At 46.5% G+C, this 20,268-nt stretch overlaps 1 protein-coding gene across 5 annotated transcripts in view; it reads right to left on the reverse strand.

The window, feature by feature from the left end:
- The window catches only part of arhgef10 (Rho guanine nucleotide exchange factor (GEF) 10), a 52,026-nt gene that overhangs the window by 17,550 nt on the left and 14,208 nt on the right, over positions 1–20,268 (reverse strand). For 4 of the 5 annotated variants that reach the window (XM_031580756.2, XM_031580752.2, XM_031580757.2 and 1 more), the window contains 19 exons: positions 19,438–19,761; positions 18,692–18,728; positions 18,435–18,523; positions 18,041–18,094; positions 17,435–17,613; positions 16,198–16,314; positions 14,982–15,093; positions 14,604–14,716; positions 14,032–14,109; positions 13,577–13,756; positions 12,662–12,778; positions 12,366–12,458; positions 11,760–11,930; positions 10,858–11,003; positions 9,394–9,569; positions 3,695–3,810; positions 2,967–3,094; positions 1,704–1,804; positions 718–839 (listed from right to left, as the gene is read on the reverse strand). In XM_031580756.2, the coding sequence (XP_031436616.1) occupies positions 718–839; positions 1,704–1,804; positions 2,967–3,094; positions 3,695–3,810; positions 9,394–9,569; positions 10,858–11,003; positions 11,760–11,930; positions 12,366–12,458; positions 12,662–12,778; positions 13,577–13,756; positions 14,032–14,109; positions 14,604–14,716; positions 14,982–15,093; positions 16,198–16,314; positions 17,435–17,613; positions 18,041–18,094; positions 18,435–18,523; positions 18,692–18,728; positions 19,438–19,761 (2,453 nt within the window). The remainder of the gene's footprint in view (positions 1–717; positions 840–1,703; positions 1,805–2,966; positions 3,095–3,694; positions 3,811–9,393; positions 9,570–10,857; positions 11,004–11,759; positions 11,931–12,365; positions 12,459–12,661; positions 12,779–13,576; positions 13,757–14,031; positions 14,110–14,603; positions 14,717–14,981; positions 15,094–16,197; positions 16,315–17,434; positions 17,614–18,040; positions 18,095–18,434; positions 18,524–18,691; positions 18,729–19,437; positions 19,762–20,268) is intronic. The other variant, XM_031580755.2, reaches the window with a different exon arrangement.

Consider the following 20,268-nt stretch of genomic DNA (forward strand, 5'->3'; position numbering starts at 1 on the left):
CTAATATATAAACCCCATTACCCCTCATAAAGACCCACACCCGTATGATGTTAATAAATAAAAGGTGGCGTCTGAGAGTTGCCCTCTACAGGATAAAAAAATGCATTTAATCTCCACGGCCCTCAGGTACTCTGTCTGATGGATTGTGTGGGCTCTGGCTGGCACAGTCTGTGCAGATGGCATTCCTCACTGGGCGCGATCCCTCTATTGATCACACTAAAAATACCACAGCCCAGTTGGGCCCCAACTCTTCCAACTGCAAATACAGCAAATCCAAGTACTGAATGTGCATTGGCACATCAGCAACTCCATGAAAACTTGTACCATCAAAAATCAGTGATGCTGAAATACATATAATTAGTATTCTCCATATTACTTGAAAAGCTCGAGTGCATTAATAATGAAATATACTGTTGACATGTTCAACCATAAAAGGCTGATATAACCCAGGCAAAAACAACATCTTCTAAGCATTCTTTGTAAACATCAACGTAGTTATAAAAAAAAAAAAAAAGACGAACTCATGAGCTTCTAGTTTTTCAAAACACGATCCTTACCCACAAGATCCTCACGTGACGCAACTATCAAATGATATCTCTAAGATACAGACTTTACGATGTGACGTTTGTTTTTATTTATTCACAAATGAACCCCCCCCCCCTCTCATAATTCACATATAGAAGGTAGAGAGGGTAATTTGTATGGCGTTATGCCCACCTTGAACTCCTGCAGTTTGGACATAACTACAGGCATCTGCTTCAGCAAGAGGGGATGCTTCTGCTTTTTGATCTGGTTTCCATCATCTTCTGCGAAAAACCAGCCTTGCAGGTTATCCTCCTCTGTTGAACACACACGCACACACACACACACACACCCAGTGAGAGGAAGAGACGCACAGAGTTCCATGAGATCATTCATGAAAAGAAATCTCCCTCATGAGAAAAACAGAGTGAATCAATATATTACGACATGTTTACGTAAACCCCAACGACAAATTACATTTCCAAATGTGTTGCTGCCTATCTCGAGCGCTAACTAATTCTGTGCCTGTTGGCCTCCCCCTCCTCGCTGATGCATTTCCCTGCCAACCCCGCCGCCACCGTAGCCGTGCTAATGAACACTAACGACTTTCCCCTTTACAAACGGGGCAATTAAAACTCCCACGCTGCCCACATATCTGGAGCACGTCTGCCTGAGAACACATGAGAGGGGAGGCAAGCGTAGGATCGCTTCAGATACATCTTCTTCTCGGAGGCGCACAGCTCAGGGCAAGCAGAGGATTTACTGTGGAGAGGCTAGAGCCGTGAGGCGGGAGATATCGGGGGCCCTGAATCCTCCCTGATGGGTGGGTAGCTTTGCTCCGAATGGGGACAGTGAGAATGACCAGGGGCAAGACACAATATGGTTACAAAAGTATGATATGAAAAAAGGGAGCGAATGAGGAGTCCTAATGTCTTAGGAGTAAGACAGAGAGAAATACTGAGAGAACAATATAGGGAGAGAGGGAATAATATGAAAGAGCAAGGGAGTGATTGAGTGAGAGAAAGTGAGATCAAGGGAAATTGTGTGAGAGGGAGAGAGAGGGAGTAACATTCGAGTGAGGGAGAATGAATGATTAAACGTGGGAAGGAGTGAAAGAGAGGGAGAGCGAGGGACACTGATAAATAGAGAGAACGAGATCAGAGAAAGAGTTGCGGACATACCCAAGGCCAGTTTAGCCATCTGCAGGTTACTGATCCATGACTGCTTGACAGCGGGGCCGAACGTGTTGAAGACTGCGGTGAAATGTGTGGGTTTCCCAGCCCTGTCAGAGAGGAGGAGAGATAAGAAAGGGGAGAAGATGAAGATGATATCACAGGGTCGTGAGCTGTATAATGCTTTTGGACAGGTCACGGTCAAACATGTGCACAGAATGAGATCACCACACTTGAGCCGCTGTGGCTTCTCAGAGTGTCACTGTACGATGTGATGGCAAAATATGTCTCTGTGTGTAACACTGCACAAACTGAGGAGCCTCTTTAATATTAAAAAGCCCTTATTTTGCCAAGCTGAACACTTTGAGTGTTGTGTTTGAGTGTCTGAATAATAGATCTATTGAGGCAGAGCCGTCATCCTTCTCAAAAGGGAGCCTCATATCCCCCCTATAAAGCTCCAGACGAGGACTGAAGGAGTCCAGTGTAATGGCGGTCTGCTAATGAGAAAGCATGGCAGATAAAGAGCAGAGAGGGGGTATGTCTGGCATGCTGCTGCCCTTTCCCAGTCTCCTTGCACGAGACGCATTTATTTTAGGCTGTAGGATACGTTTGGGATGAAGGGCCTCCGCAGCTGTCTCTCTATAGATGCTCCTGGGTAATCCAGACATTTAGAATTGGTGAAGGCCAGAAAACAACTCAGTGTGTGTGTGTGTGTGTGTGTGTGTGTGTGTGTGTGTGTGTGTGTGTGTGTGTGTGTGTGTGTGTGTGTGTGTGTGTGTGTAGGTGTGGGTTGGTGTTGATGGGGGTGGGTAGGTTTAAGGGAAAGGAGCAGGAGAGAGTGGGTGTCTGCATTCGCCAAAATAACTTTAGCCTACACAACAGCTGCACTCGGGCTCCCGAGAGGACAAAATGGATAAAATGCAGCGCATCGAGCGAGCAAGCGAATCAGGCCGATGACATCACATTAAGGAGTTGACAGCGGGGGGGGACGAGCCAACGACTCTTTGAGGCTTGAGAAACTCAATCACGTGGGACTGGAGGCCTGTCCTAATATGTCCTCAGCGCCGTCCTCCTCTTCCTCCACGTACAGGCTCACAAAACGTGGCAGACACATTTGACACTATTGTTCTTTTTTTTCCTTCCTCCAGACAGGTCATTTTATTGGTTTTGGAGAGGCTGTTTCCACTGTCAAGAGCAACTGGAAAAAAAAGAGATTTAGAGAGGACAATAAGGGCAGGTGGGAGGGGGGGTTCATGACGGGGTTAGACTGACTTGTCCTGTTTCCCGGGTAACTGCAGCTGTATTCGGCAGCGGTCGGCTGCTCGGATCTCTTCCTCTTTCTTCCGGATCAGGCGCTGGAGGCCAGAGACCCAGTCATGGGCTACAGTAGGGTTCACATTCTGCAGCAGAGAGAGAGACAGAAAGGGAGTGGTAGATAGTGATAAGTTGGAGCAAATCTGGAAGACAAATAGGAGGGTCAACACTAACCTTTTTGTGGGGCTAATTACTTCATGGCAGAAGGCCTCGTGTTCGGCCGAGTCTAGATTGCACCCGGCTGACCCCGGCGTCCCGTTCCGCGGGTCAGACGCAGAGGAGGGGGAAAAAGGGTAAACATTTTCTCACAGCGAGACGCTGAAGGGAAGTGTTTGTGTTGTCAGGGACGAGAGAGAGAGAGTGTGTCTCTTCACACGGACCATACGCAGCTGACCAGCAGCCAGAGAGCATTACATCAACCCAGCGGGCTCTGGCCGAGGTGCATCCAAGTGGCATCCACACAGCCTTCCAGCCAATTACACACACACACAGGCCCACCATTTATCCCATCCATGGGGGCTTGAATTCAATTTGGATTGGACCATCTGAGCTTTTGAATGAAAAAAAAACCCAGCTCCAAACTCAATATTCTTTCAGCAAAGGATTTGCTTGTTTACATGTTTTTACTATGCGAGTAGTAACAACAACAACGATGCATTATACATATGGTCAGCTGATGTCCCCACCTGGTAGTTGCCCTTTAGGCTGCCAATCATATGAGAGATCTGGTTGACTAGGCTGAGGTCGTGGATCAGGTTCTGCAGATCTTGATACAGCTGTCCTGGACCCATGTAGAGTTTATCTGTGTGGAAAATGTTTTCATCGGTGTTAAAAAGAGAAACAAGACAAGCAAATAGTGCAATATGTTAAACAAGTGGAGTGAATGACAAGGAGGAAAGACAGGAGAGACGTTATTTAAAGGGATTTCATCGGCTCTTAAACAGGTTTGCTCGTTCACAGTGACACTGCTGTAAGCTATGATGTGCAGTCCAAAGGAAAGCTGTAATCCAATGCCCCTTGCCAGATAACTGACCCAATCTTTCAGTCGACGACTTAACATAGAAACAAATCAAATTATGCCCATGATTCATTCACTTTTATTTGGCTCCAAAAAAATATTTAGAACTAAATTATGGTTTTCTTGGAGTCGAGCAACATGAGTATATTTAGTAAACTTCTCGCTCAGACTAAAGGGTGTTTTGTTTGTCCTAATTTCTGCTCCAGCTTTCAGCCAATGGAAAAATGCACATTTCTCCAGACCTATTATACGACTGGCCAGCGCCCAGTCTCTCTCCTCTCTCACTTTCTCAGGTTATAAATTGGACTTCTCCATGTTTGCCAGCCGACGTAAGAGTGAGCAGACAGACTGGAGCAATACATGCTGTGGTTAGTCAGTGAGGGTTTAAAATGGGGATTAAACCAAACCTGCCTTAAATGTCATTTCATTTGGAAATTACACCGACTCGAAAACGTGTCTTTCCAATATTTCCCAGTTCATTAATGACATCATGCAATAAAACTCAAAAAACGCATTAAATGCAAAACAATCAGCCACATTTGAAATGTCACTGCACGAGAAAAGGAGTATGCAGACACAAAGTTGAAAATAGCTTGAAAATGCTTTTTTTCTGCAAAATCCAGATCAGAATGGAACAAAACAATCACGAGGGAGTATAATTAGCGAGGGCCCGGACAAACTGCACACTTATTTGAAGTTGTCTAGGCACCAAGTCAACAGCCACTAAATCGATTCGGCATCCATTACAGAGGAGGAATTTCAATGGGCGCACAGGGAGCGGGGTGACGTGGAGGCTGTCGCGGAGGAGTTGTTGATGCAGACCCAGTCTACCTCTTTCCCTCAGCATGGACTCTGGATCCGGATCCTCGAGAGCGAGCCACACTCATGCCGATGTGTGAGCCCCGTGGGCAGCCAGTCAGAAACAACGAGACAACGCAAACACTATTCTGATTCATTTTACATGAGCTGCAGCTCAAGGACACAGCAGCGCCCCAGTAATTAAACGCAGTGGGAGATGCAGTCACAGGGTCAAGCTGTGCTGGGATGGCCATCTTTGGACGCCATCCAAGTGCAGAGGGAGCAAGAGTCAACGGTGGCTAGCTACACTCCCGTGGTGACAGCCTTTCAAGCCATCGCTGGCGACATCACTAATGATGCAACCTCCCTTCAATGCAACCTCCCCAGGAAAAAAAAAAAAAAAAAAAACCTTTCGGTCTCTCCTTTCTTACTCTCAAAGTGAATTCTTCTGTTCTTTTTCCTGTGGTACAGTACAGATATGAAGGCTGGTATCTGCTCTGGTCTCGATAAAAGCAGGTGGCCTCAGCCAACAAAAGATGCCGGCAGGTGATTACTATGAAGAGCGCCCACAATCTTTTTGTGACATGAGCGTGAGAGCCGTTTTCACAAACACAGAAAGCTATTCCTTTGGCATCTACATTACTCCTGAATGTAGATGCCAAAATGGAACAGGTGACAGATACAACCCAAACCATCTGGCCATGACAGGTCTCCACTCTCACAACTCACTATTCTGTTTTCTCCACAGCTGTACAATGGCCATTCATGCCACCCTTGTATTCTGGTGCCATGGCAACGGCCCTGGTCTGGTGCAACCATGTCACGAATGGTTCTGTGAGAACTGTGTTACCTCATTTGCACATTAGAGCCCCGCACACGGAGGCAATCTGAGGGGTTTTCAGGGCAGAAATGTCAAACATCCTTTATTTGTGCTTAATGGAGGCATTTATGAGTAGGAAGGGGTAAGGGTGAAATATATTTCTAAGTGCCTTTTGAGCTCGTCACATCATTTTATTTCATTTCATGAGTCAGTTCTTAGTTCCTGACAAATAGTTGAAGTTGAAGAGCTAACAGTTCAATACAATTCGACAGGTTGTCCACGTATTTTGCATTTTGAAATACACCAATAAAAACACACTAACAATTACATTATAACTGCAGTTAGTGCTTGCAATACTAATCACTACCCACGCAAACAATAGTAAAAGGATATTCCCCAGAGACGGGCTTTCCTTCCTCAGTGGACTGTCATTCAGGATGACTGTCATACGCAGCGCTCTGCAGCTGACCACTGAAAGCCAAGGTTGACTGGTTCTATTGTGCCTCTCTTCCTGCCTTACAGCTCACAGCTCTGGACATCACATCCTGACTGGCCTAATGCAACTCGATGAAGCAGTGCACTGGGCAAGCGGCTCTCAGGGACTGGTACTTCCACAAACAAACATGCAGAAAAGATGAGCGAAGAAAGAAAAGTCTTGTTCGTTGGGCCCACAAAGGCAAGACAATAACTGTTCCTCACCATGAAGAACACCTCTTGTGATGTTATATATATATATATATATATATATATATATATATATAACATCACAAGAGGTGTTCTTCATGGTTCTTCATATATATATATATATGTGTATATTTAAATTTGAGTTTGATCGATTATTTACAATTGGCATTGTATTTTATATCGTTGGAAAGCCTGTTTATTTACCTCTACATTCTCCTGTTGGTATTGACTAGTTTTGAGTTGTTTGGTGGATTGGATGATTGAACTCTCGATCAGTAACAAGGAACACACACACACACACACACACACATGTATATATCTGCACTACAATCTAGATTTGACATGGTAGGGGGTTGTTCCAGGCTGCCAGAGAGAGAGAGAGAGAGAGAGAGCTATACTGAGCAGATGAGATGAGCAGAGCTGCAGCGATCGCCTACGCTTCTCCACAGCATGATGGAGAGAGAGAGAGAGAGAGAGAGAGAGAGAGAGAGAGAGAGAGAGAGAGACAGTGCCTCTGCTCCAGTCATTACCAGAGGCCCTCTCCCCTCAATGCGTCATTGTGTGCTCTTCAAGTCTTTGCACGGCATGCTTGCAGGGAGCAAAATGACGCCCTACCCGACTCTTCAACCAGCACTTTCTCTCACTGTCCCTCTAATAAGACGCCCACAGGGTTAAAGGACCATCAGAGCCTCGTGTTCTTGCTGTGGAGACGGAAGCTTTGCGGTGCTGTGCGGCTCTATTGTAAAAAAAAAAGGCATAAGTGTATGCTTAACTGACATGAGTTACATGAAATACATGCACATCACATGCATTTTTAACCAGTGTAGCCTCATCCACAACGTCTGTCCATCTCTGAGAGGGTGCAGGAATGGGTGGTGGGGGTTGCTGCTGGTGGTATCTACAGACATTAGACATTAGCAATCCCTACAACAGGCACTCAACAGAGAAAAATCCTTTCCTTTCCAGATGTTCAGCCAGAGGCCGTGTTGAATGTTCATACTGGAGAGGCTGCAACAGACTCCTTGGTTTTGATGGGTATTTTAGGGTATCGGTGAAGAGCTTCCGGAAGCAGGCCAAAAACAAGTCCCCCCGCCCCATCTGCCGAGAAGCCCTGCAGTCCGAACAGATGCTCGTGTTGATGGTGTAGTGTGCAGCAGAGGGGGGCCTGGCCGAGATGATGTGGCATATGGACCCAGTGGGTTAGTGGGTCAGGAAGTGTGGCGGCCCTGAGGTAAAAAAGATGTGATATCTCGATTCTCAGTGTCATACACTAAATACACAAACGTGAAGCAGGGAGACTTGAGGTGTAAACAGCAGTCAGTGGTTATATAAGGTGGCAGTGGGCTTGACCCCCAGCTTAGGTCACTTCATGCCCTGCACCCATGACTTCCTCAGTTGAGTCACAGTGCTCAAGCATGCCATAGGCTGGTCATGACACAAAGTAACATTTTAAGATTTAGCACTACTTCTTTTCCGTTCCTAATATTTATAAAAGGAAGGGTGTAGAGATCAACATGTGAGGAGGAGCTGTGAGCCTCAGCACAGTCCAGGAATACTGTGCATCACAAATCTCATACTGCTAGAGCTCCAAGACAACCACAGGCATTCCTGGGTTAAGTAAAGGATGGCTGCTCTCTCTGAGACTAACCCTTTCAGTGCTAAATATGGCGACTGCATGAGGACTGACCACAGTGTGGTCACCACAGTCCATTCCCAGGAAGGCTTTTAAAGTGAAGGAGCAGCTGCTGGCTGTTGAGTACAAAATCCAAGTGGAAATGGTGAAGTCATGCACTCTCTCCTGTGTGCAGAACACTAGGAGCAACAATTAGAAAAAGGAGCTCTCAGAGAGACCGGCCGAGGCGTCCTGGCCTTCGTGTCAGCGGCCGGTATGAAACCTGCCAGCGAGTGTCATGCGCTGCAAGAGCCCCGCAGGGAGAGAGGAAACTCATCCTCTTTCCAAAATCTGTTTTCTCTCAGTCCGCCCCGCTCACTTGTCTCGAGGGGGTTTTTGGTCCGGCCAATCTCATCAAAATGTTGAGCTTATAAAAAAAGATCTCATGTCTGTGGCAATGAAAGTCAACTCAACCTCAGATACGCTGTAAAAAGCCAACATCACAGCCCTCATATGACAGGAGTATTTAGAATCAACATCAACGTTAGCATTAGCAAAGCTGTTCTGCATCTGTACATTGCTTCCATCCGAGGCCTTGGCCGGCACGGGCCATGCTGACTGATGCCAAAAACCCATCTGGTCACGTAATTGGCGGTGACTTTATAAAAGAAGGATGACAGCTGAGAGGCAAGATACAATCCTGGCAGGAAATCCCAGGGGAGAACAGGTGGGACAACGGTGACAATATTGACCAAAACTTCATAAATGTTTCAGTGCTACATTCATGGCTTGTCCTTAATGTTTACCAGCATTGTACTTCAGGCAAAATGTATATTGTGGCAAAACTACATTGTGGCTCGGTTTAGCTTAGGAGTATGTCAGTGGACACAGATTTCCAGTCAATACTGTACTTCTTTGAGGTTTCAAGGACGCAGTGTACTCATATACTTTAATCCCCTCATCTCTTTCAATACCATATGGTCAAATCGTCAACACTAAAGATGGAGCACAGGCAAGCAGACATTAAATTGCATGAAGATTCAAGTGTAATGAATAGTGTAGTGAATATAAAGAGTAAAAGAAAAATAAATTACGCGACGACACGAGTATCTGGGACACGTTTTTAAAACAACTCTCTATGCAAGCCATATGATTGGAATGAATGATGACACTGCATCCTCTTAATCACTTAGTGAGCTTAGTGCGGCTTACACGGACCCCCAGCTGGGTGAGTGCGGGTTTTTGTCTTTACACAATAGCAGTCAGTAGCTGGCTGAACAAAACCAAGCAATGCCTTCACATTTGACAGCTTTTGAAGGATTAAGATCAACAAGTCTTAAAGAGTCTTAAAGTTGATGTAGATGATGGCATAGAAGTCAGTCTGTTAATCTGGGAGCTATGTGCTTTCTGCTGGTCTTTCCCGCCACAGGTACTGAATATGGAGGAAACCTACTTGGCTTGGCATTGATGACCACCTTCTCTCCGGAGTGGGGTGCAGGGAAGCGGCCGCTGTCGCCCATCTCCTCGCTGGAGCCGTACTCCAGCACCTCCACAAAGCTCAGCGGGACGCTCCACTTCAGCAGGAACTTCTGGCCCGAGGTGGGAGCACCTCCACCCTCCTGAGGTGACCTGTGGGGACAAACAGTCCTCATAAACTATCACAGCACTGGCTAATACTCAGCAGACCAGCACAGCAAACTGGTGGGACTTCATGCATCTTTATCTGAAGTGTACTGTATTCAGTGAGTGATTTCTGGTTCTGCTCCCACCTACTTAAATGCTCTTGTAAGGGCAAATGTTACCCCAAGGATGCTGTGCTCGTCTAATGAGCGTCGTTTAGCACTGCCGACTCTGCAAGTACGGCAATCTAGACTATTCTCATTCGCAGTTCCACGTTGGTGGAACAAGCTGCCTAGCACTTCCAGAACAGGGGCGTCCCTCTCTACCTTTAAGCAGCTTTGAAGACCCAACTCTTCAGAGAGCACCTCCTTTCCTAACTCGCACTTCCGCTCCCTTCCTCTTCCTTTTTCAACCTCTCCTTATCTCACCTCTAATGCCATCTCCTCTAACTAGTACTTCACTCGCACTTACAGCAGTTACATTCCTGCACTTTTTATGTCTTTATTATTACACTAGGTCTCTATTGCTCATAGCTTGAAGCATCAGCTAAATGACTAAATGTGAATCTAAATGTAAATTCAAACGACAGCATGTTATTTTAGCATGCATGACTTACAGGCCCATACTCACAATAGCAAATGCATACGGTGTAACTACACCCGACTAAAACTCAAATCCACCAAGGGAAAAACTAAGAATGGCAAAGATGAGTCATTTCGCGTACACACGGCCTTGTAAAAGTGCAAATGTGAACCCAATTTTTTTTAGAAAATGCAAAATTAGGTACAATTTCTGTGTTCCTTCCACCGCTGTCTCCTGGCTTCTGTACAGCAGCACAAGGCACACTCACAAACAGGCAGATCTGTGCCAGCAAGGCAGGCGCTTATGGGCTGATTTATGAAGGAAATATTTGGGGCAAATGAAAAACTGGCAGTGGAAGTGGATCTGCCTGAAAATCTTGCTGCCTGTGCACACTGCAAGCCATAGTGCAGGTCCAAAGGTAGGCAGGCCCTCAAGAGCTGCACATTAAGGGTGTGGCCTACATATCTATTACAGGTAACCTACAGACACAAATGGGTGTGCCCCGGTTTAAGCGCGGATGTGTTATTTCACCAAGCAAGAACCCCGCGTAAGCTGACAGTTCTTGTGCTTTTGATGGAGGAGCTCCAGAGTGAGTGGTTTTAGCCGTGGTCTCCGTGAATGGGAGTCGGCTTCCTGTGGACGTCTGCGTGGACTACTCTGGCCCAGGGCTGGGCCTCTGTGTGTGGGGAACGGCAGGTGGGGGGGGGGGCCTCACCGTGCGTTGGGTGTGGCACACATGAGCACATCGTTGAGGAGGAAGAGCCGGCGCTCCTTGGTCTTGATGATCTCCCCGCGGTCGTTGTACACCGTCTCCACCATGTCATCCGAGCGGATCAGGTATCTGCAGCCGCTCATTAACAGCTATGGGCACACCGGAATGGACACAAAAATAACAGGATGAATTTCTTGCCGTATATCTCCCTCTCCCTCTTGTGTTTTACTTCCCCCTCTTCTGCATTCAGATTTACCACACACTTTGACGTCCCATACATTTCATGCATCCACTTCAGTCTAATGTCTACTATATATAAAGCTGCAGATGGTGATTAGTTTACAGAGGGGGCAAACTCACATGCACATATATAGACCCAGTCAAATGGCATTGAGGCCTGCTGCCAGGCAATGGGCTGAATAATTAGAGGGCGAGCAACACAGCTGTTTTGGCCACTGAGAGAGGCACGTACAGTAAGCAGACTGGCTTCAGTAAATACTCTGCACTGTGAACTGGGATGTGCTGAAAAATGCCAGGCATGCAACTCTCTTTGTAATGAGACGTGAAACATGACGGCTCGATGTGGCGTCGTTTATCTCTGAATCCAAACAGTGATATACACTGTATCTTTTCAGCCACAGCTTTAGTTGCCACTAGCAGCTGTCATCAAACTGTTGCCTTTAAATCAACTGTTCTTGGTTAAATAGAGCAGAGACTTCTGCTGGCGACACAGGGCTTGTAGTGAGTATACAGTCTTCCTCTACCTGTACAGAGGGCCAGTTCAAGGTCATAGCTATTCCAACTGTTCATGATATGTTTTAGTGGAGGTCACCAGAGTTGAAAGGGCAGGGTGAATGACACCTGCTCAGTAATATGAGTAAAGTGATAGCGTGGTGGAGTGGCACCTTGTTGAGGTAGCGCTCATTCATGGCCTTGCCGATGTGTTTGATCTCGCAGCGCTGGTCGGCCTCTCTTTTCTTCTCATTGAGTTTCTCAGCAAGAGTCTCAAGTTCAGTCAAGGCCATCTGCAGAGGGAGGCGGTCAGGGTGACCCACCGGCGTGTTTTTCAGCATATCCTAAGTGACAGACAGACACACACACACACACACACAAACACGTTCAATCAAATCAATCAAATGCATTAGAACACTTCAATATCAGCAATCTCTGATTACATTTCATAAACAATTTTTTTCATGAGCCCTGCCATAAAAAGAAAGACAAATTGTTATGCACTGGCACCACAGCTTACATAAGGGAGACATTATGATTCATTACAATCATTTCTCATCTCTGCTAATTAAAGTTTAATCTGTCTGGAAAGACCCCCTCTAGCCTACAGCTAGGAGTGGTGCATTTGTCAAGTCCCACCAGGCTATCAGCCTAGAGCTCCCTCTGCTGGTTGAACAGTGAAAGCCCTGTATGGCCAGCACAGAAGAAGAACAAAGGCACTATGAGAAGATATATCGAACAATAAGAGCAAGCTGTGAGGGGACCTGTGTAAGCCTTACCTGCAGCAGGAGGATGAACTGAGGGAACCTCTGGATGGGTTTCATCATGAGGCCGTAGAGAGTGACGCGGTCAGCGCTGATCTCCTGGCGGTGCTGGAGAGGGAGATCCATGAAGACTCAACTGACACCCACTTTTTCATACATTTTTCAGGGCCTCTCCTCTCTACTTTTGAGTATGCTTGTGACTCGTAATTGCACACACTTTTTAAATTATATTTAAATACACAGTAGTTAGTGATATGTGACACATATGATACAGGAGTTCAACACTTTGAAGAGCAAAAAGAGTCATGTACCTTGAGAAACTCCAGGAAGTTAGGCTTGGTGGCGCAGGCTTTCCTAACCACTGCCATGGCCGTGCTGAAATTATTCACATATTCCCGGTAGGCGTCTAACACCATAGATTTGGAGAACTGCAAAAAAACGCCAAAAACATGTCAGACTGAGGACATTACCACTTCATGTTCTGGAGGCCTCTGACCTACAGCCGGAGTTTATCCTCCTGAGGCTAAAACAGGGAGTGGTGGGACCAGGGAGTTGAACATAAACAGAGCTGGACTGTTATGAAGTGTGTGGTTTGAGAAGGGAAGAGTCTGGAGCGAGCTACGCTGACAGAGAGAAAAATAAAGTAACTGAGGTCAAGGATCAGATCAGGAGACAGAAAGGATTGGCACGGTCACACACGCTGATCCACACCCACACACACACACACAGTTTGAAAATAACAGGCAGATGAGTACAGGACATCTCCTCCGCAGTAGCACAGCAATGATGGCTGTTGCCAGGCAGCACAGATTTGTTGTTTGGTTTGAAAAATGCCACCCAGAGAGGAGCTACTGTGTGTGGGAGGTGTGTGCTTGAGTGTGAAAGAGTGTGTGTGTGTCTATATAAACAGTTAATGATTTTCTCCACCTGGGGAGGAGTGTGCGTTCCACACATCCACATATCACTTTTTAGTGCAGTTCTGATGCATCCATAAGAGACTGTGTATGTATGCGTGTATGTATGTATGTATGCGTGTATGTATGTATGTGTGCGTGTGTGTATATATGTGTGTGTGTGTGTGTGTGTGTGTGTGTGTGTGTGTGCATATATGTGTGTGTGTGTGTGTGTGCATATATGTGTGTGTGTGTGTATATATGTGTGTGTGTGTGTGTGTGTGTGTGTGTGTGTGTGTGTGTGTGTGTGTGTGTGTGTAACCCTTCACTTACGGAGGCCACAAACACGTCTCCGATCATCTCCAGGCTGTCCCACTCAGCCATCCTGCTGGCCAGGGCGATTTGGAAGAGGGCGTGGCACTGAAGGATCTCACGCACGCGATGGAACATCATCTTCCGCTTCCGGTCACTTAGCAACTTGGGTTCAATGTCAGAGAGGGGCTTCTCATATTGCTGTTGAGAAAGGCAAGACATTCATCTTTAGAAAACTTTTATAGATTATCATTATTTTTTTTTACAGATTATAGGCATCTGATTTCAGATATAGTCCAACATGGATAACTACAATGTTAAGGGGCTAAACTAATAATTTGTTAACAATAGGTTTTAATGCAAAAATAAACAGTGAATGACCATTTGTTATGAAATAAATGTACTGAATAACATGTTTGGCAGGAGTGCACAAGCACCTTGCTGACACCCACACCAGTTCCCACACACCACCTTACCTCTAATATGCGCTTCAGTGCAGCAATATAATTCTTCTCACTTTCTAATATTGATCCAAGAATACACCTCCTCACCACCTGTTGAAACAGTCACACACACACACACACACACACACACACACACACCCACACACACACACACCTAACTGATGGCTCTCCTCATTTGTGCCAGCGCTATCAGGCTGTTGTGTGCAATCGATGTGGTTTCTCTCTTCAAATGGAGAGAGCGGATCAATAGCAATGTGATAGTGGACTCTGCTTGGAGCCATTCAGTCTCATCACTTACTAACGGCCACTAAGTGATGCCTCTGCCATCAGTACTACTGACAAGGGGATTTCCTCTGCAATGGTAAGACAGCAGCCTGAGAGAGTGCAATGTTTTGTTTGAACAAAACATTAGCAGTGGTGAATCCATTCATGAAAACACTTCCACACTGTATATGTTATTGGACCTAATCAGTTATATTAACCATTGGACAAATCGAATTGGTTTTAGAGTTCTACACTATGGCAGCAGAGTGTCTGGGATGAAACATGGTGGGAGTGCTGCGTCAGTCAGTACAGTTCCCAACCTGTTGTTGCGAGAGACCCTCTGGGGCAGGACCCAGCACTGGCTCCACACTCAGGCAGTCCACATCAATGAACATGTCCGCTTCCTCCTCGTCGAAACAGGTGGACTTCCGCTCTGATACACAAGAATGGTGCAGAAGATTAGTTCAGAGGAACACCAAAGCGGTAAGCTAAGCTAACTGCTTTAAAAAAGATGCTCCTGTAAAACAACACTGGTGTATACGCTCAAGTCTTTTAATGTGAGAGCTAAACGGTCCATCATTGTTGAAATAAATAAAAGTTTAAAATTGTTTAAATGCAGTGAAGTTGTAACATCTATATTTCCTGTCAGTAATGAAATGAACAGCTGAGTGCAGGCTGCTCAGTGCCCATGAGCTCACCGGAGCAGAAGGATTTGGTTCTCATAAAGGATTTGCCCTTCTTCACAGCTGCTTTGGTTTTCTCCAGGCCATCTTTGGTGCCATCTTTGGCAGCCTTCACCAGCTTCTGGACCTGTTGTGCAGCAGAACAGTAGTGAACAGCAGACATGGGCTAGTGACCTCGTCCACTACCACTAAAGCTAGACACCCACCTGGCAGCTGTGACACAGACACCAAGGACAGAGGGAGGAGAGAGGAGGGAGGAGAGAGGAGGGATGAGGGAGGAGGCGGCAGCACCGGGGAGGTTATGTACTTGACACCGAAACACAGCAGCTGGGTGAGCAGCTCAACAGTCAGTCAACCAATGAGAACATTTGTCAACACTGTACCTGTCATTTAACAAAGACTGGTGACACACAGGGCTCCATGAGCAGACTGAGATCTACTGCGGGTTTCATGGTTTATGTACAGTACCCTGCAAGTATTCAACCCCCCCTGAAATCACCATTTTCTCACACATATTTTCCCAAGCAGCCTTTTAATTGTGTACATTTATGTTCTAATATATTTATAAAGGCGAGTGGAAAATGGTGATGACTTTCAGGGTGTTGAATACTTTTGAAAGGCACTGCAGTTGACTTTTTGGTAAAAAAAACAAAACATTTCATTAGACTTTCGAATACCCATACCCATGTGGACTTTGAGCTGCCTGTAACAGCTGGAACAGTCCCCTGACGATGAAAGAGAATTTGAGAGCAGAATCACGTGTGACACAATGACACCTAACAGCGCGGAAGATGAGCAGGGGCATGCAAAGCATAGCGCAAGGTGCCACAGCCTCGGAGCGCTGACACACGGAAACGGGAAAGGGAGGAGTGAATGAACGAATGAATGAATTAAAAGAGTAAAACTGGACACAACTATGGACACCCACGAGGATCAGATTTGAGGATCGGATCAGCGCACATTGCTCCCTCTGCAGAGATGCGGTTAAAGACATTTAAGACCAGCGTCTCTGTAGGTACGGTTAATGACACAGGGAGAAAAGGGCAGGAGACACGGTTTAGTTCAGGACTAAAGTTAACAGTTAGCCCACCACCGGTCAGGTTGCGTCGGGGGAGGTTTCCGAACCCTGAAGTCGGAGCGGACGAGGAACGGGGGGGACGAAGCACAAGTCTGTATTTAGTCTAGTGGGGTGGGTGGGAGAGGAAGTGACATCATGGCCATGGGGATTTACCTTCTGCTCGTGTTTCTGTCTGAGCTGCTGGAGCTCTACAGTCCCCACGGCATTTGCCATGAGATCTCTCATCTTTCTCTCATAGTGTTCTTTCAAGCGAGTCAGATCTTGAGAGAGCTGAGTGGAAGCAAAGGGGGAGGGGTTACCAGACGGCCCTTTGAAGACAGGTTACAGCCGGAGGACGCCAGTCACGCCGCCCTCCCCAACCTCAGACAAGCAGACGCACGCAAGGGCGCGCAAACACACACACACACACACACACACACACACACACACACACACACACACACTTTCTCTCTCTCACTCACTCATTTAAGTGAGCAGATGCATATAACCTCGCCTACACACGCACACACACATATTTCTCACTCACTTATGCAAGGTAACTATCTATCCCACTCATACAAACACACATACAAAATTATATACATTTCCAACATACAGAGCTTTACTCATATACACAAATATATTTTTCTTTTATGCTGAAAACAATTATGTAAGGCAAACATGCAAGAGCACAAAGCATAGCAAAGCATGGCACTGTACAGCTTCAGCTTTTAACACCAGGACAACAGCAGGCCTTAAGTTCATAACCAAAAAACAAGTAAGTTCCTTTCAAGAAGAACACACACACTGTGTGTGTGTGTGTTATTCCAGGCAGTAGAAAAGTTCTAATCAACGTCAGTGACCAGTGAAAAAGTTACGCCCTGTTCATTTAACACAACACCAAACTTAATCTTGATAAATTCATCTCTGCTCCTCCCTGACTTTCTTTCCACCACTTCTGACACGTTCCTTTGGTGTTGTCTTCTTCGTATACCACTATTTATCACAACCCATGGCTCATGGCACACACTCACACTCACACTCTGCCACCCTGGTGCCAAGCCAGTAAAAACGACAGAGCTGAGTCATTACCCATTACCACTATTCAATGAGCCACCGCTACATCACACCCTGCTCTGGAACCAGTCCACTCAGATAAATTACTAGTTGCCTGGCAAATTGCACCAGGTGGTTGACTGATGACAGTGTTAAACTGTTAAGACGGCTGTTGTACTGTTAATAGAAACTGGTGGTTTAACTAGTAATTAATACGTCAGCCATTGTGGGCAGCCATGCCAGTCACAGTGTCAGCAACGTCCTTACACTCAATGCAGAACCCTAGTTGGCCATTCTGTTAGCATCGCTATGTCTTTGACACAGATGAAGATGATGAGGATGATGTGTTACATACATGGGTCCTCTGGCTGGGTGTCTTCCTGCGGACGAAGGCGTCGGGGAGGCCGTTCTCGCCATGGCCCTCGCCGTCGCTCTGCTCCTCGTAGCTCTCGAACTCGCTGGAACTCCAGCCATCCCCTAGCGAACTGCCCCCGTCCCCCAGTTCCACGTCATCGTAAATCATCTCATCAGGGTCTGGAGGGAGTGTGTGTGTGTGTGTGTGTGTGTGTGTGTGTGTGTTTGTGTGTGTGTGAATGAGAAAGATGACAGGTAGGTCATGCAAAATGAAAGTGACAACAGCTGCAACAGTAGAGAGCAAATACTGCTGAACACAGAGGGTTCAAACAAATAGACTGACAGGGAGATGCATCATCAGATTGATTTTCCTTATGTTAATATAAATCCTAATGAAGTGGGCATCTCCGGTTATATCTAGACTATAACCGTCTTTACACACAACACTTTCAGAGGACAGTGAAGATGCTCAATACATGGTCTTCATTGTGGGGAAAACGTAACAAGTTTAGTCACTAAAGACTGGAAATGGAAGTGAAAGTAGGGCAAAGACCAAACAAAAGCCGGCACTTGGAAGAACGGCGTGAGAATATCAGAGCCAACCAACCTGTAGAGTCCGAGTTCTCTCGGGGGACGTCATCGTAAATCACCTCATCTGGATCTACGCAAACAAACAAACAAAAACAAACAAACAGTAGTTGATTTCTTATCTCTTGCAGCCCATCAGAGACAGAGGGAAACAGACAGACATGCATCAGGCGGTGTGTCAGCACAGTGCCCAGTCAAGACCAGCGTTGTGGTCTCCAAAAGAGGGACCAGACAGAGGCACGGTTCCTCAAACAAAGAGGAAGGAAACAGGAATGGAAGGTGCTTTTTTTTAAGTGGGAAAGAAGCACGGGTCTCGAGCGGGTTTACAAGATGTCATGATTCTCGATCTCGTGATATGTCTTCGGGCAGATGTACAGGATGATGCAACACTTGTTTACCCCTTGTTTACTCACTTTCCATCCAAGCAGTGTTTGCAGGATCAGACACCCATTTAGTCAAAGCATCTTCCTCTCTGATGACTGGATACTCTTCAGTGAAGACGCTGAGAAGGGGGACAAACACGTGAATAATTACATGATTTATGCCGAGTCAGTAATCCATCACAAAACACACAGCAGTATCATGAATGCACAATTACAGTTATGCTTTCAGTAGCAGTTCCTGAAGATCAGATCACCATTTAATATAGCAAATTAAGTTTTACACTCACCCATCACCAGCAGTATTTCCTGTGCCCACCACTGTGACTGCAAAGATAATGAAGAGAAAAAAATGTGAGTTATACTAATTGTTACAAGAGCCACAGCATAGAGATGGGCTTCGCTGCATTCTCAAATAATCACCACTAGGGGTCAGCACCAGATCCTTGCATAACATTTAGTTCAATTACAACTCAGATGTCAAATAGAAGACAGGACAGAAAGGATGAGAACACATGTACATTTAAGCTTGAAGCCAAGCTCAGTCCAACCTTGGGATAATTTCATCCTCTAATACTCTTAAAAGTGTCAGTCGTTGTGAAAGGATTCATCCATTTACTTTCTTTCTTCAGAGCAACCCCAAGTGACATAGCAGTAGCCAAAGTTGTTCAATCTGGAACTAAAAATGGTGGGTTCTCCCCACATAAAGACTGTGGTGTCTGTATAATTACATGGCTACCCCCCCCCCCCCCCCCCCCCAGGCTAGCCAAGTCACACATCTGGAGTGGGCTTCTGTAACAGCCTGGAGAAAACAGGAAAATCACCACAGCCAAGGAGGGGCTAAATATAGCGGCCGCTTCCTCGTGGAAATGCAGCCGAGGCAGGATATAGAGAGGAGAAGAGCAGTGAGAGGAAGGGGGAAACTATCCTCTTTGTACTGAAGAATGATAGAGAGATCCATGAAGTACTTTAACGATGGAATGACAAAAATAAAGGGTAGAAAGCAAATAGTGGGATTTCAAAAAAACACTCTCACCATCCTCATCCACAGAGAGGTGTCTGATGATGACTGGGGTGGTGTAGGCTGGCGTGATCATGGGCACGTTCGAGGGCACGGCGTAGCCACAGGGCACTGGCACAGAGTAACCAGGCGGCACGCTGGGGCTGCTGGGCATCTCCTGGGCCTCCGGCTCCTTCTCAGTGGCGGACGAAGGGGAAGAGGCGGGCGCTGAGAGCTGCGGCTGCAGCTGCGGTTGGAAGGGGGTGATGTCGATCACCGAGTAGGGGTTAACCTTCCCCTGGGAGGTGCTCCTGGGTGCCGCGGGGGGAGGGCCGGGGGCCTGGCTGGACATTCCTTCATCTGAAGGGGGTCAATGCACAACGCTGCTTCTGTTCATTTCTGCATGAATTGCTGAAAGTGGGCATGGCATAGCTGACAAGAACATCCTAGCAGGCACTGTGACACTCCAGGGAGACACAGTGCATAACACAGGTTTTTAAAAAGTCATCTGCGAACACATTTCCCTGTTTAGCACAGCAGCCATGTCAGATATTTAGTTCTTATTGGTCTCCTGCGTGCCCTGCTGTAACTACACCGACGCTTGAGTCACTCTTTAAACAGCAGGCATCGCAGCTTGAATCAGGCCTGCTCTCTTAAGTCCAGATTTGGAGAAGAGCAGATAACATTTTTTTTTTTTTTTTTTTTAAGTCTCCGACTCGGTGCCTCTGATGCAGTGCTACTCGCGCTGATAAAAATCAGCCCCCTGTGTTCCCCTGCGCCGCGCTCACAGAGCACACTTCAGATAGGCAGGGAACGGGCAGCGGAGCGGCGCCTGGGCTGGCAGAGGGCTGAGAGAGTGACCCTTGA

The sequence above is a fragment of the Clupea harengus genome, chromosome 14 (genome assembly GCF_900700415.2).
Source record: "Clupea harengus chromosome 14, Ch_v2.0.2, whole genome shotgun sequence".
Classification (NCBI taxonomy): domain Eukaryota; kingdom Metazoa; phylum Chordata; class Actinopteri; order Clupeiformes; family Clupeidae; genus Clupea; species Clupea harengus.